Genomic DNA, 13,963 nt, shown 5'->3' with positions numbered 1-13,963 from the left:
GGGTTCATGGAGCTGCTATGGCTGTTGCTGGCTGGTGCTGCTGTCCCCAGTACATAGTGGATGTTTTCCAGCAGTAGCTCGTGGATATTAGTGAGATGAGTTTTTATAAAGGTTGGAGCTTATTCTGGAGCTGGGAGTGATTCTGGGGATAGTGCGCGGTGTTCTGGGTACAGAAGAAGTGGGTATGAAGAAGGTGCCTGAGTATGCGATTGCATGTCCAGTTATGTTGGATTAATAAAAGCAACTGCCTGTATGTGCAAAACGTCTCTCTTGAGTTGCCTTTTTGCTGCGTTTTAATGTTACCATGTTTTAGTGCTGTTAACTGTATGGATGCTTTATGGCATGCAGGGACAAGCTCCGGTAGCAGGTGTGTGATTTGTATCTAATGCAGGTAATGACGGGCTGCAACCCAAGCATTGGGGGTTTAGTAGATGGTACTGATGCTGGCTGTGAGCTGGCTCGCTGGTCTTAAAAGAGTCATTAGAAACCATTGCAGCTTGTTCTGGTTCTCATTTTACCAGAGGGCAAAGTTGTCTTTTGCACTTGCTGCTTCTAATTGGAGAAGAAGGAGGCGCAGCTGTGTTATTTTCCGCTGAGGGAGGTGGGTTAGAGTAGAAGGAGAAGCAGCATTGGCCTCAGGCCAGCGGAACAGCCCAACGCTCCTGCCCTCCTGAACCTGCCCTCGTCGTGGAGAGGTGTTTGTTTTTCTGACGTGATGGGCTCTCTTCTTTCTTGGATGCTTTGAAATAGCTGAGAGTAAAAGGTGTGCTTGCTCTTAATTGCAGTATCTAGAGGGTCAAAGCTATATCTATTAAAATAATAGTTAACGTGTGTCTTTTTTGAGGCACGTAGTAGAGAGAGCCACATACATTTTTGCATTTCCATGCTGGCTGGCATGGCCCAACCTTTCCTCTTGTGTTGCTGTAGTTACCCCAAAGCCACAAGTAGGAATTATTGCACCAACATAAAACATGACTTGCAATACGAAGCTTCGCTACCCCAGGTCACATTCTACGTGTTGACTGTTTTATGAGTTACAGCTAGATGAATTTAGAAAGGAAGTAGGATATGAAAGCTCTGGACCTACAGGGTAGGATGCCAGCTGGTCATGATTTAGGATGGATATGAATGAGGACAGCCCTTGATGTAATCCCCCCTGCAATTTTGTTATTTTTAACTTTATTTTTATACTGCTTACATCTTCAAGTTTGCTTTCTTCTGCTAAATTAATATATGCCAAATTTCTGTCTTGCAGAGTGGTTAAATAGATGACATCATTTTACTGTCTGGCCTTTGTACTGGAGTGACTGCAAAAATAATGGCTGCAGGCGTAAGCCAGTGGGATGAAACTGTTTGTGATAAGGCTGTTTGTCAACATCCGCAGTGCTGGGATACGCTAAGGAGGATTGAAGAGGGTCATCCTCGGATCCGCTTAAGAAATTCTGGTTCAATTTCTAGAATGCTTTTGGGAAGTGAAGGTAAAGCTTGGGTTAAATTCTTATTTTCACAAAAGAAGGAGAAAAAAAAATCTTACATTTGCAAAAACTAACTCAGAATCCTGAAGTCAAGGAAACTTTCAGGCTTCATGTGAGGTAACTAGTGAAGTTAAAGACTGTAGATTTTTAGATTTTGAAAGCTGGAAGCAATCATTAGATTGCCTGGTTTGTCCCGTAAAATATATTAATGCACCTCAGTGTTTGTCTCACTAGCTTGTGCAAATAAAACATCCCTTTCCTATGGTTACTAGCCTCGATTGGCTGATGTCAAGAACGACAGAATGTTACTCTCCTTGGCGGGTTGTTTCTGTGGCTTCCTGTTAATTTGGGTGCTCAGTCTCTAATGTGCATTTTTCATTTAGTGTGTGTCTGTAAGACACTCGTTAATAGCAGATTTCCTCCCACCTGAGGACCTCTGCAACATGCTCAGGGCTTGTAAGCGAGGTTTGCATGTCAGCTCCTTGCATTCCTCAAGACACAGTCTACACAGTGAAGATAAAGTAAACAGTGAAAATGTTCCCTGCTCTCCTGTAACTTCACGGGGTCCTTAAATGGGGACTCTGAGCAGCAAAGGAGGTGACTGGTGGCTGATGTCGCAGTAACCTCCATGCTCTAGAGTGAAGGTTGAGGGTCTGCAGGCCTTGTGCAAGGCTCAGCAAATGCTGTGGTGAGGAAGGCACTGATTTCTTGCAGTTTTGACACCTGAGCCCTAGGAATGTGATCTGCACATAGAGAATTGCTCTAAGAATCACAGTTGCTGTAAGGTGAATTATTGTTTCCTTAACTAGAAACTCTGGCTGCTGTTGAAGGGAGTTAATGTATCAATGGAGCTGTTGTCTTTAGTGATACTAGTTATTAAACACTCGACAGTTTTTAATTATCCATTCCTTGATGTTTATCTTGCACTGCTTTACTTTGCATAGGTGATTTTCCAACATTGAAAATAGTAAACGTGCCCGCTGGCCAGTCTTTGAGAAGATGCGTCAGATGTTCCAAGTGTCACAGAACTTTCTCCATCTCTGCTGCACCCTCTCCTCTTAATTTTGTGCCTGAGGATGGTCCAGGTGAAGACAGCGCTGCCAGGTGAACTGCTTTGAATGTCCATCTGTTTTAAGCTTGCAGTAATTGCAGGCAAGAGGGCAATAGCCTTTTTTTTTTTTTTTCCCCTCAAAGCTCACAAAAATAAGGTTCAATGGGTTCAAATGTTGTTTTGGCTATGTAGAATTCACTGTAGGCAGTAATGATGGTTTTGAGTCTTGCAGAAGATTTTCTTTGAAAATGATTCTTACGTATCCTTAAAACCAAATAAATAACAAATTTGAAGTACAGATTATTCCTGCATAGAATAATCAGTGTGAAGTTACATACATAGTTTCTGTCAGTACCAAAGCCCTGCTAAGATAGGTGCAATAAAATTCTTGAAGAAACCCAAGCCCAAATTAAATTTGCTCATAAAGCAGTGCAGAATCTGGCCGATAGGCCTTCCACCTGCAAGGGCTTGAATATGTTTGTAACTTCTGTAGGCCTGTGAGTCAGTTCACACCTCTTCCCCCTCATTAGTGCTAACTGGATCCACCTTAAACAGCTGAGGAGCTAATTGCAGAGCCACTTATCTTGGAGCGTGAGCCAGAGGGCACCCTGAAGCCTCAAGGCCAGAGTTGAGTGTGCCCTACAGGAAGGGACAAAATGCTCCCAAAGCCAACCAGGGTGTGGGATGTTGTTGCTGTATTTGTTTTTAACTGCTTTCAATTTGGCCCTTGCAGATACGTGTTCTTTCCTATCCATTACAGAAGAAGAATGAATTTTCAAAACTTGATAGTATCCTCTTTTTAAAGAAAATAAGCCTTTATTTTTTATAGTTCTATCTGAAACTTAGCTCTAATATCTCAAAACATCCCTGCTTTCCTTTCCCTAAAGTAACTTGGAGGCAGAGAGGAGTGGAATGTGGTGGCACATAGATGTCACTCACTCTTCTTCATAATCTCTGACTAAGGCTTTCCAATCAAACTGTTTCATCCTCAAGGCTTAAACCACTGTAGCAGTTGCAGGGCCAAAGTTAAAACTGTTTTCTAGGCTCCCTTTTATTCTCACCCAATTCAGTGGTTCTGATTATTAAAAAAATCATCAGACTGTAAATCTATTGATTGAGAAGAATTTTCCCATCTGACATGAGAATTATATGAACACACATTATTTGTACCCAGACAAAGTTAAGGAGTCAGTTCAGCTGCATGGACCAGCTGTTTCATTAATGCTGGCTTTGTTAACTCTCTTTGCAAAGTATTTTGAAAAGGAAACTTGTAGGGTGACCTCTGGTTTGTTTTCATGCTACACATTTGCATTTGTCTCGCCATGAATCTCATTTTATTTGTATTCCAGTTCAGAAAGACCTGTTTTCCCAGGCTTGAACTCTACAGCAGGGTCAAACGTTATCTCACCTAGAGAGATGAGCTTCATGGTCTTGAATAACATTGGAAGAGTAAGTGCTTTCAGCTTTGCAGGAAGACAGGTCAGAGTGGTTAAGCTTGTGTCTGTTTACTGAAATTTGTAGCGTATCCTTAAGTCTCTGGAAATTGAGCAATGATGCCTTTGTATGAAGCACTTAGACCCTTTCAAAGGCATAACCAGAAAAATACTATCCGTCAGAGTATGTGATATTCAGTGGTTTGCATTGTTTAATGACAGATCGTTAATGTCTTTTTGAGTGCTACAGAGATTGTAACAGTCCTGAAACTATATCTGCACTAATGGGTGTGCTCAGCTAATCTATTCCAAATGCAAAGGAAACCACACAGGTGTCTTAAGGGGGCCACGTTAAGGCTGAACTAAGGATGTACCACTACCAAAACGGAATGACTTTTGATGACAACAAGCTGTTAGTCTAGCTTGGCTGTAACATGTACCTTCATTCTTTGGATATACTTTCCTGACTGGTTTAAGCAAATCCTAAGCAGATCTTAATCCTCACTCCTGAAGGAGCTTGCTTCTGGCCATGTGCTCCTACTGCTTCCTCCAGGAGTATGTGACCAGGCTGATTTGATCCAACTGAAAGTAGTCTTCAAAACAACAACAAGAAAAATGTATTGTCAGATCTATGCACTGCTCCAGCTCCTTCTGTGGCTGCAAAATGTACAGGAAAGTAGATTAGGCCCTGCCGTAGTGGGAAGTGCTCTGTGATATAAAAGGCTTAGGGTCAAATCAGGTTGACAAGGGTAGCCACAGCAAGCAATAATGTGAAGTCAGTATGGATTGAAATTCCAAGCCTATATAGGGAGTGTGTAGTTGTACCCTACTGTGACATTTGCTCAGTCTGGCGTAATTTCTATATAGGAAAAAAATAGCAAGCTAAAGTCTTTGGTCTGACAAGGAGATGGAGGCTGGGTGTAAGAAAGGTTTGTACAAGTTAGGCATAGCATAGAAAATGTAGGTGGAGGCAAAATTGTTCACTGCCTCTTCCAACTCAAGAATTAAGGGGTCAGATGATGATAGCAGCTGGAGAGACCGGAACAGACAGATGGATGTTCACAGTGTGTGTAATTTAGCTGGGAACTCTTTGCCATGACATGCTGTAGATGCTAAAAGTGTTTAAGGGGAGACAGGAAAAGTGTTTAAGGGGAGACAGGACAAGTTTACGAGAGAAGCTCACTGAGGGTTGTTAAATTCCTGGAGACTGGCTCTGGCTCAGGAAGTCCTTGAATTGAAAAGTGCTGGGGACTGGGCAGCTATCCTGGGAAAATGTTTCATCTACTTGTTCTGTTCTTATATTCCTCCCTAGGCATCACCTTTTGACCACTGTCAGAAACAGGATACTGAGCTCCACAGACCTTTGTTTGAGCCAGAACGTCCGCTCTGATGTTCTTATGAACAAGCACGAGAGCAGACGCAGGGCAGCAGGCAGGAACATAGAGCTGGGGTGGGACAGAGTCAGGGCTGCCCTCAGCCACAGGCTGTGATTAGCTTAGCTTCATCTCAACATGAAAACGCAGGCAACTCGATGCATTTTACCTTCCAGTTGTGCGTACTAGAGGTAGGGCTTCACCAGGTGTTGGAAACAGGTCACTACCAACAAAAACGGTAGCTTAGCCCATTATTTTAAGTTTTTTTTCTGGCCTTTGATTTTTGTTTCTCCCCACTGCATACGCTGTTCACGCCAGTTTGCCATGATGATGCAAAAACTAGTTACTTGTCTGCTGGATTAGTGAGATGAAGCAGCTCTCGGAGAGGCTGGACCGTGTCAGAGCCTGGTGCAGCACCAGGAAGCACAGCCCAGGTGTGTGTTGTACAAACTGATGGAGCAGCTCAACTATCCCATGAAAACGTGGCTTCAAACTGTGCACACGATTCAGCTCAGGTGACAGGTAGTAACTTTCCAAGATGTTTTAATGGTTTTAGTCTATGTGACCATACTGAGCAAAAGTTGTAGTTCCCATCATATCTTTTGCAGTTTAAAAAACCTCTTTTATGAGAAGTACAATTGAAAATTATAATGACCAGGCTTAACGCACTATTTTTATTACATTAAAATAAATCAGCAGTGGCATAATACATAGCATTTGTCAAAACATGGTAATCTACAGCTGCACTACTGGCTTAGCATTGTCTCAAAAAGGATATCTCTAAAAGTACCTAACTGTTCCATATCTGCATTCTAGCTTCGAATGTTTCATTTTCCTGAGATAGCCCCTTCTAAGCAGGGTTACAGTTCAGAGAGTGGAAATCTGATTAAGTGGGTCCCAAATAAGCATCAACAATGTCAAAAGCCTGGACAGCAAGCACTGTCAGAGTGAGTAACACCTGCGCGGAGGTAACGTTTGCTCCAACAGCAGAGTGCAGAGGAGGTTGTGTGTGAGCTCTGTACGCGAGCAGAGGCCGAGCATCACAAACGCAGAGATCAGGGAGCCCCAGAATCACCCAAGGGTTGTGAAGTGGCAGCAGCTGCCCTTGCGACCCGTGGGATGGGACTGAATAGCAGTTGTTCAGGGATTGCTCTGTGGCCGCACGCTTGCTGTTGAAGTTTTGGTCCTTCTTTTTTTTCCTTTTTTTTTTTTGGGTGCAACTTGCTCAGCACGCTTAAATTGGTGTCTGTCTCTTCACGGCCTACTTGCCTAGACTGCCTTCTCAATCAATTGCAGTAGGCATGTGGACTGCTGCAGAGAGAACTGGATGTTAAAACATCCAGACCTCTTCCAGGGGTACTGGAATGTCTCACAGTACAACTTTTTGCTAGTGTAGTTGAGGGTTCCCAGTGCATGGGGAGGAATGATGCTGGGAGTTTACCTACTGCTCACCGTGTTTTAACTCTCCTTCAGATTGAAGCCTGTAAGGCAGGTATCTGTTAAAGATCTTGCCTCTGAAAGTCTCATTGACTTTAAAGAAGCGCAAAGTCAAGGTGCTGACATGGTAAGTTTTTGAGGTGTTTGTGTAATCTTCTTAGACTACCTCTATACCCAGCCTTCTGCCATTCTTCAGGCTAAAAATGTCAAAAATGAAAAAGAAGAAAAAATATGCAGACTCGTGGGTGTTCCAGAGTCAGTGTCTGCTCACAGCCTTCTGAGAGTAAGTTTGACTGCATGCTGCGTTCCTGAAGAGAGTCCACGGGCTGCTCTGGTTGCCAGCATCCCTTATGGCTGCCCTTTCCACCATATGGCTATAAAGAGTGGCAAAGGGCTGCTCTGCCAGTCCCCACAAGAAAATTTTTGCACAGGAGGTTTCTGCAGTGACCAAGAAGCATTGCTTTGCTTCCAAAGGGATCGTTTCAAAGTGTTTTGAGGATAAGGGGAGAGGTTAAAGATCGGGTAATTGTAGTTGCAGATGGAACTCCCTATTTGTACTGGCTGCAAAAAGCTGAGTTTTCTGGTTTTTAACAAACAGATAAGCAGTTTAACAAAACAGGTATTGAATAGCTGGACTATAAATGAGATGTTATTTGACACTGAATTGGACTGATTGTGTTATGCTCATGACTGGACTACGAGTGTGAGTTATCCCATTCTCTTGCCTTTGGAGAAATAATCGTTGTGAGTTGGGGCATTCTGTTCTTCTTGGATAAAATGCCCAGATGTCTGATTTCTCCTCTAGGAGACATTTTTCCTGGAGAGGTGGCCGTTAAGGGGATGTAAGCATTCAAGGTCAGATGTGTTTTACTGTAACTCTTCCCTTCCTCAGAGAAGAATGAAATCTAAGAAGATCCCTGCGAGAGGCCAGCCCAGTCTTTTGTATCCAAAGAGAAGCCAGTTACTTAGCTACCCATACAAAACAACAAAGTCACTTCTAAACTACAAAACTGAAGGGTAAGCCATTTTTCTGAACTCCTTATAGCATTTTGCTCTGACATTCAAGGGTTTTAGTCCCTGCCTAACCTGCAGTGCTGCAATTGCATCTGCAATGACTGCAGAGGTAGAGTGTGGTAGGGCAGGTGGCTTGACTTGCTGCCTTATCCACTCCCTGCCCTCCTTGAGTGGGTCAGTTCCTGATTTCTGGAGAGAGGTTGAAGATTGTGGGAGGAATTCCTGAAGGCAGAAGTGTAACAAGATAGGGGACAAGCAAAGAGCATTCCTTTTACTGCACTCTGTTTAGTCCAAAGGGCATAAAGATCTGGGTTTTTTTGGGGTCCAACCAGCCTAAAAGCTGCCTGACTGACAAGGTTAAGGGATTAAAAAAAAAAAAATTCTACTAGTGAGTGTAAAAAGAGTCCCCAAAGTTATGTATAAGGACAGAATCCCCAAAATAAAACACTTATGTGAGTCTTTATTCTGTTATTACTGTCTCACTCTGAGTTGCTGACTTCAGCCTTTCCTCTCTTTAGTGCCTTGCTTCTTGAACCACAGCAATAAAAAAACTTTCTGCCTTGTGTTCAGTTTTGCAGAAGAAGATGGGATATTAAGCCAGTCTTGCCCTGAACAGCTGCGGTTTGCAACCATAGTGGAGCTGCAAGATGAGGGTGGCCTGAAGCTGATGAACAGGCGTCCAGGCTTTCCTCATGCTAAATCAAAGTCATCCCGTCCCTTGCTAGTGCAAAAGGTACCTGCTTTGTATCAGCAATGTGAGAAAGTGAGGGCCTGCATGTTCAGAGCTACTGTGGAGAGGGAGCTCAGTGTCCTCTGGGTGATCTCTGCAGCGCTTCTTGTTCTAAGTGCATGTAACACTGGGGATTTTTTCAGTAGATGTGACCTTTGGAGCCTCAGGCCTGCTCATGTTGTTGTTTAAAGACATAAAAGGCGTATTACTGCCTTTAGCAGTAAAACACAGCCCTGACTGCATTTGATGCTCTACGTTTGCTTTGTCAGTGATGAGTACTCTTTTTGTGAAGAAATTCTTGTGTTTTCTTTGTTGTAATTTCAAGTTATCTTCTCATTTGAGTGTTGTGAAGAAGCTTCATGAGAAATGATTTGGTATCTACCCTCTCCATTGTGTGGTACATCAGTAAAATGCCCACAGTTTCTGAGCCAGAAAGCCTTACTCAGCAAAAAAATGCTTCATTGGCCACATCTTCTTCAGGGATGCAAAACTTAAACTGTATTTCCTGGTGCAATCTGTAATCATGATTGATCCTTGGTCCCAGGAAAGAGATCTACAGAGCTGTCTTCTGTGAGCATCCCTGTTGTTCGCTGCATTTCTGGTGCTATCAGAAAGATCAGAATAAAGAGCCAAGCCAGCACCCACACTAGGCCAAGAGGTGATGATAAGCTGTCAGGTAAGTCAGGCTTCTCCTCATATGAATAATTCAAGTACAAACACCTGGACTTTGTGAAATGTTCAACCATGATCATTGAGGATCATCTGTAATCACATCTGTAAAAGCACAGTATACCTCTCTAACAGACAAGACTTCAAAGACTGATGATTGAATTAAATAATTTAAGTTCAAAGGCTGGCAGCAAGACATCTGTGACCAGATCTGAAAATAATCTGTAACATTTGTGTTGAGAATTGAGAAGCCTCCCAGAAGGAATGCTTAGTCCCCAACTTTAAATCCTTCTCTCTTTCCACCTGGTGCTGACTCAAGCACTGTTCTGACATCAGTATTTGGCAGCATCACTGATACCAGTGTCAGCATCACCAGAATTGAGAAGGTGATGCTGTTCTCGGAGGACACGTGTTATTTCTACAGATGGATTTCAGGGAGGAAGAGCAATTCAAGGGTATTATTGGTATAAGATCAAATGATCATAAGCCTATGCTCAAAAAATCCAGAATGAAATTTACGGAACAAGAAGAGATGTAAGAAACTTTAAGCAATTCTCTACATAGTAAGGAAGAGACTAATCCCAGCTATGTTCAAAACTTGTATATTCCTACTTCCTTTTTTCTGCATCTCACTTTTCATGAAACCATAACTCTCATGTCTTGTTTGAGTATATTTGTCTTTAAGTTGCCTTATATTTAAACTGCTTTTAGGTACATTCAAATAAGGCAGAGCATCTTGTTTGCTTGAGAATTGTGGACCTGCACGAAGTATTGCTCATACAACTCCTTTGGAGAAGCTTTCCTTTCTGAAATATCCTGTCACATAAAGCATGTCTCTGCCATTTTTGGCTTGGACAGGATTTAAATCTGTCAGCTGGGAATTGTGCTCCTGGCCTCATTCCTTTTATCTTGATGCTGTTGTGTCGTAGCAGTGGGCTAGCTACTCTCTCACATCGTTAGGGGGGCTTTGTGCTGCCTGATTCCCCTCATGAAAACTCTGTTTTTCTTTTATCTTGCTTTGCAATGACTGTGGCCTTGACAAATGTGGTTGTGCCATAGATGTTAATTCAAAAGGTTGCTGAGATCATGCATCTAATTTTTGACTTTGATCACGTTACCTCTTCTTTTTGTTTCTTTCCACTGGTTCATTCTTTTCTGTAGTATCAAACATGAGAGCTCATCTTTCATTTTGAGGCCTGTCCTTTTCAAACCAGCCACTGAGTCTTAAGAATATCATCTCAGCACAGAGCTATGGAGGCTGATGAGGCAACTTCTGGGAGCTGGGAGGGAAGCAACAGGTCCTGGTGGGGCCAGCTGGGACGGGAGGAAAAAAATATTATAGTGATGATTATAGTTATTAGTTCAACTGTGATTTATTATACATATATTTTTCCTGCTCGCTAGGCTCCAGTGATGGTGGATTTGAAGGAAAAGAATGCACAAAGAATCCAAACCAATCAGTATCTGAGGAAACCAATAAAAATTAAAACCAGACCAGGTATTAAGATAAAAATTCCAGGTATACTTATAAGTACTTTTTATGTCACTTCTGTACTTCAGTGTACTGGGATCTTTGTAAACTTAACGCTAGAGAATACTTTTTTTTCTTTCCTCTTGCAAATTCCTTTCTGAAATATATTATTAAAATTTAACGCATAAACACTAAGCTGTAAAGAATGCCCCCTATAATATATCTCTAATGATTTGCAGATTTTCAAGCCTTACATTTCAGCATTAAATTTTAATTTTTGAAGGCCCTCAGACTTAGAGGTTAGTGTTCTTGTTTGCAGCAGCCATATGTCACCAAAAGAGTGTGGTAACATCCAGATGTTTGTTAGTGAAATTTCCAAAGCAAGGTGCTTTCTGGGTTCCTGGTTTAGGTATGAAGCCACTGATAAAAACTCCTAATAATACTTTTAACAATATATCCTTACGTGCAATCAGAACCACTACAGTTTCAGTTTATGATCACTGTCTTTCATTCTGCTGTGCACCTCTGTCAGGTACTTGGCTCTGCCTTCTCTGTAACTTCTTGTGGGTACCAGAAGGCTGCTGTTAGGTCTCCCTAAAGTTGCCTTTTTTTCCAGGCTGAACAAGTCCAGTTCCCTTAGTCCCTTTTCAAAAGGCCTGTGTGCCACTTTTAAGCAGGTTAGGTTCAAGAACACAATTTAGTCCATCAAATCTGAACTCATCCCACTATGTCTCTTTGCCTGTGCCTATGTTTCTTTGCCCTCATAAGGGGAAAATACAGAAAATAGTCTCAGGTGTTACTAGGAGTAGGTGTAAAGGCATCCAGAAGCACATGACTAAATTACTCCTTTCTTGACTGAAAGGCTGTGGTAGGTATTGTGCAGATGGTGTCCCTCCTCTGAGGATCTTTCCATCATATTTCCAAACTGTGAGGTATCCGCTATCTGACTGTGATTCTTTGTGTCTGTGGTTTATTCTCTGTGCTGTGAACCTAACTGAGCCCTTCAAAGGGCTGTGTGAGGGCTGAGGGACAGCACGTGTGGTTTGGGTGTGCATCACGCCAGGGGAAACCTCACCAGGACAGATGCAGAGGGGGTCTGTGTGGGTCCTGTGGGCGCAGTGCGGGACCCCGTGTCCAGGCCGAGTTCTCCTGGCTGGTAGCAGTGTCAGCTTTTCCTCTGCTCACAGAAAGGTTTTCTGAGCCAAGAGCTCGTTCAAGGAATGGCTTTGCCAAGGGCTGATGGGTCTGTTGTGGTTTGCCCAGACAGCATGCCCCTACGGCTCCTTTCAAAGCTGGAAGAACAGCCGGACTGCTCGAGTCTGTTTGCATTTCCTGCTGGGTTTCTGCAGTGCTGCACGGATGGTGGCCATGAGCAGCCCTCTGCCCAGGTGGCTCTGTCGTCCAAAACAGTAAGTGCTAGATTCAGTCAGAACTGGAGCTGGAATCCGTTTTCCTCTCCTGCCCATCCCTGGCTTTGTGGTTTGAGCAGAGCCCTGTAACGGCTCGGGAAACATAGACCACCGAGGTCTTTAATTGGCCAAAGCAGGGACTTGCTTAGAGCAGTCACCTGTGTATTTCTGTGATGCACATTGTCAGGAGCAATTACAAGAGAAAATCGCACCAGCAGCCCAAATCTCAAACCAGTTGGCTCCCTTCTTCGTGCTCCTGTCCTTGTTCAGTCTTGGTTCTGCATCCCTATAGTGTATGCTGAGCTGCTTAAGAAAGTAACAAAGTGGAAATGGTGAGAGTAGCTGACTCCTGCTGCAGGGGGGTCTGGTTCAAGAATAATGTGCTTTCTGTTCAACAGCAAGCCAGAAGCAGTCTCAAAGGTATGATAAAAGCTGGCATACAGAAGGACCTAGACAGTAATTCCTTCATTTTAGTTTCTTTCAGCGCAAGGTCAGGGCTAAAGAAAATGCTTGAGCAGGTTTTATAGCAGACTTGTGGCTGTTTCCTCGGTGTCACTGGGCAGTCATTACATTCTGCACAAGCTTTTCCCACCCTCTCCTAGCAATAAGTAACCCAGGTGGTTCTTTTCTTTATGTTGTCTCTGAGATGTTAATGTCACCTTTAACCTGGCTTTCTTTGTGCTTATAGCTTGGTCAGGTGCAGAGTTTCCTATTGATGAACGAATGTGCAGTGAAGTTTATACTAGGCAAATAAGATCACTGTAGCTGTAGGCAGCAATGCATTGAGAAATGCAAGACACAGTTGAGGGAAATGATGTGGCTGATTCTCCTCCTTGCTGCCCAGTACAAAAGTCCTGCTGTGCGTGCTCCCAAATGTTCCTTCCATTCATGCTCCATTCTGTGACATCTGCAATATTTCTGCCCCTTCAGCTTGCAGGGAACATGCCTCATGGAGGGGAGAACCCTGTGGCGCAGCTGGTGGATGTCTGGAGGAGGAGGCCTTCTGAGAAGTCCATGCTGGGCAAGAGCAGCACAGCAAACCTGGTGTCCCTGGGTGAGTGCTGCTGGTGCCACTCTGGATCTGGAGTGCAGGAGCCAGGGAGCAAACTGGAGTGTGGGAAGGGCAGGGAAGCTGCTGCTTAGCTCTTGGTCTGTCCGGGGCACCAGCGCACTCTTTTGCTAGTTGATCACCTATCAGGCAAGGAAGCATTAACCTCTTGGGCAACTCAATGTGGTGCAAAGCCAGTGTTGTATAAGAAAATCACTCAAAACGGCCACATCTCAAGAATTTGCTAGCCTATGAAAGGATGGTTGATCCTTGTCCTGTCTGAGTGAACACAGTAAACTGAAGCCCTTCAGGGTGATACTGGTCCCATGTCAAGTCCTTTTATCCTCTGGCCAGGTGTTGAAAAGCACAGGCAGCCTTTTCCAAGCGCAGGGAGCTGGGACAACATCTGCAGGTGTGCTGTGAGCGGAGAGGATGATCCATCAACACTGTGCTGCTTCCAGGGAGCCCAGTATGCAGGCAGAATAATTCCACTATTCAAAGAGGAATTTGAAGATGACTCTTCCTACATAACACCACCTCCACCTCCCCCTTCTCCTTGCCTACAGGAAGACTATAATGAGGATTTTTCAGAGAGAAAATTCCTTCCCTTTGAAGCACTCTCAAGCAATCAAGATGGACTTCTCTGTTAACCAACAACAGGAACATGTCCTGATGCTGGCTCACTCCTGTTCCAGCTCCTGTCTCACCTTGTGTTTGAGCCCCCTCGCCTGCCTTGTGTTTCCCTTGCCAGCCACAGGGCAGGTGAAGGAAGCAGCTGGGCAGTTCTGCAGTGTGTAAATGTTTGGGACGGGTAAAAATCTCAAGAGATCTGAAAATAAAAGAAGAGCTTCTC

At 43.7% G+C, this 13,963-nt stretch overlaps 1 protein-coding gene across 1 annotated transcript; it reads left to right on the top strand.

The window, feature by feature from the left end:
* The first annotated feature begins 1,296 nt into the window (after positions 1-1,296).
* On the top strand, positions 1,297-13,963 carry CUNH9orf43 (chromosome unknown C9orf43 homolog). Its single transcript, XM_088528041.1, has 11 exons — positions 1,297-1,478; positions 2,420-2,579; positions 3,876-3,975; positions 6,149-6,279; positions 6,806-6,896; positions 7,662-7,786; positions 8,354-8,516; positions 10,587-10,680; positions 11,917-12,062; positions 12,993-13,116; positions 13,465-13,963. Exons 1-11 carry the CDS (start codon positions 1,319-1,321, stop codon positions 13,758-13,760), a joined length of 1,590 nt encoding a protein of 529 aa, XP_088384167.1. The 5' UTR covers positions 1,297-1,318; the 3' UTR covers positions 13,761-13,963.

This window comes from Tinamus guttatus, unplaced genomic scaffold (genome assembly GCF_059628265.1).
Source record: "Tinamus guttatus ecotype Peru unplaced genomic scaffold, ASM5962826v1 Tinamus_guttatus_pri_ptg000297l, whole genome shotgun sequence".
In the NCBI taxonomy this organism is placed as follows: domain Eukaryota; kingdom Metazoa; phylum Chordata; class Aves; order Tinamiformes; family Tinamidae; genus Tinamus; species Tinamus guttatus.
Note: the sequence above shows the minus strand (reverse complement) of the source record. Positions and strands in the feature narration are given on the sequence as shown.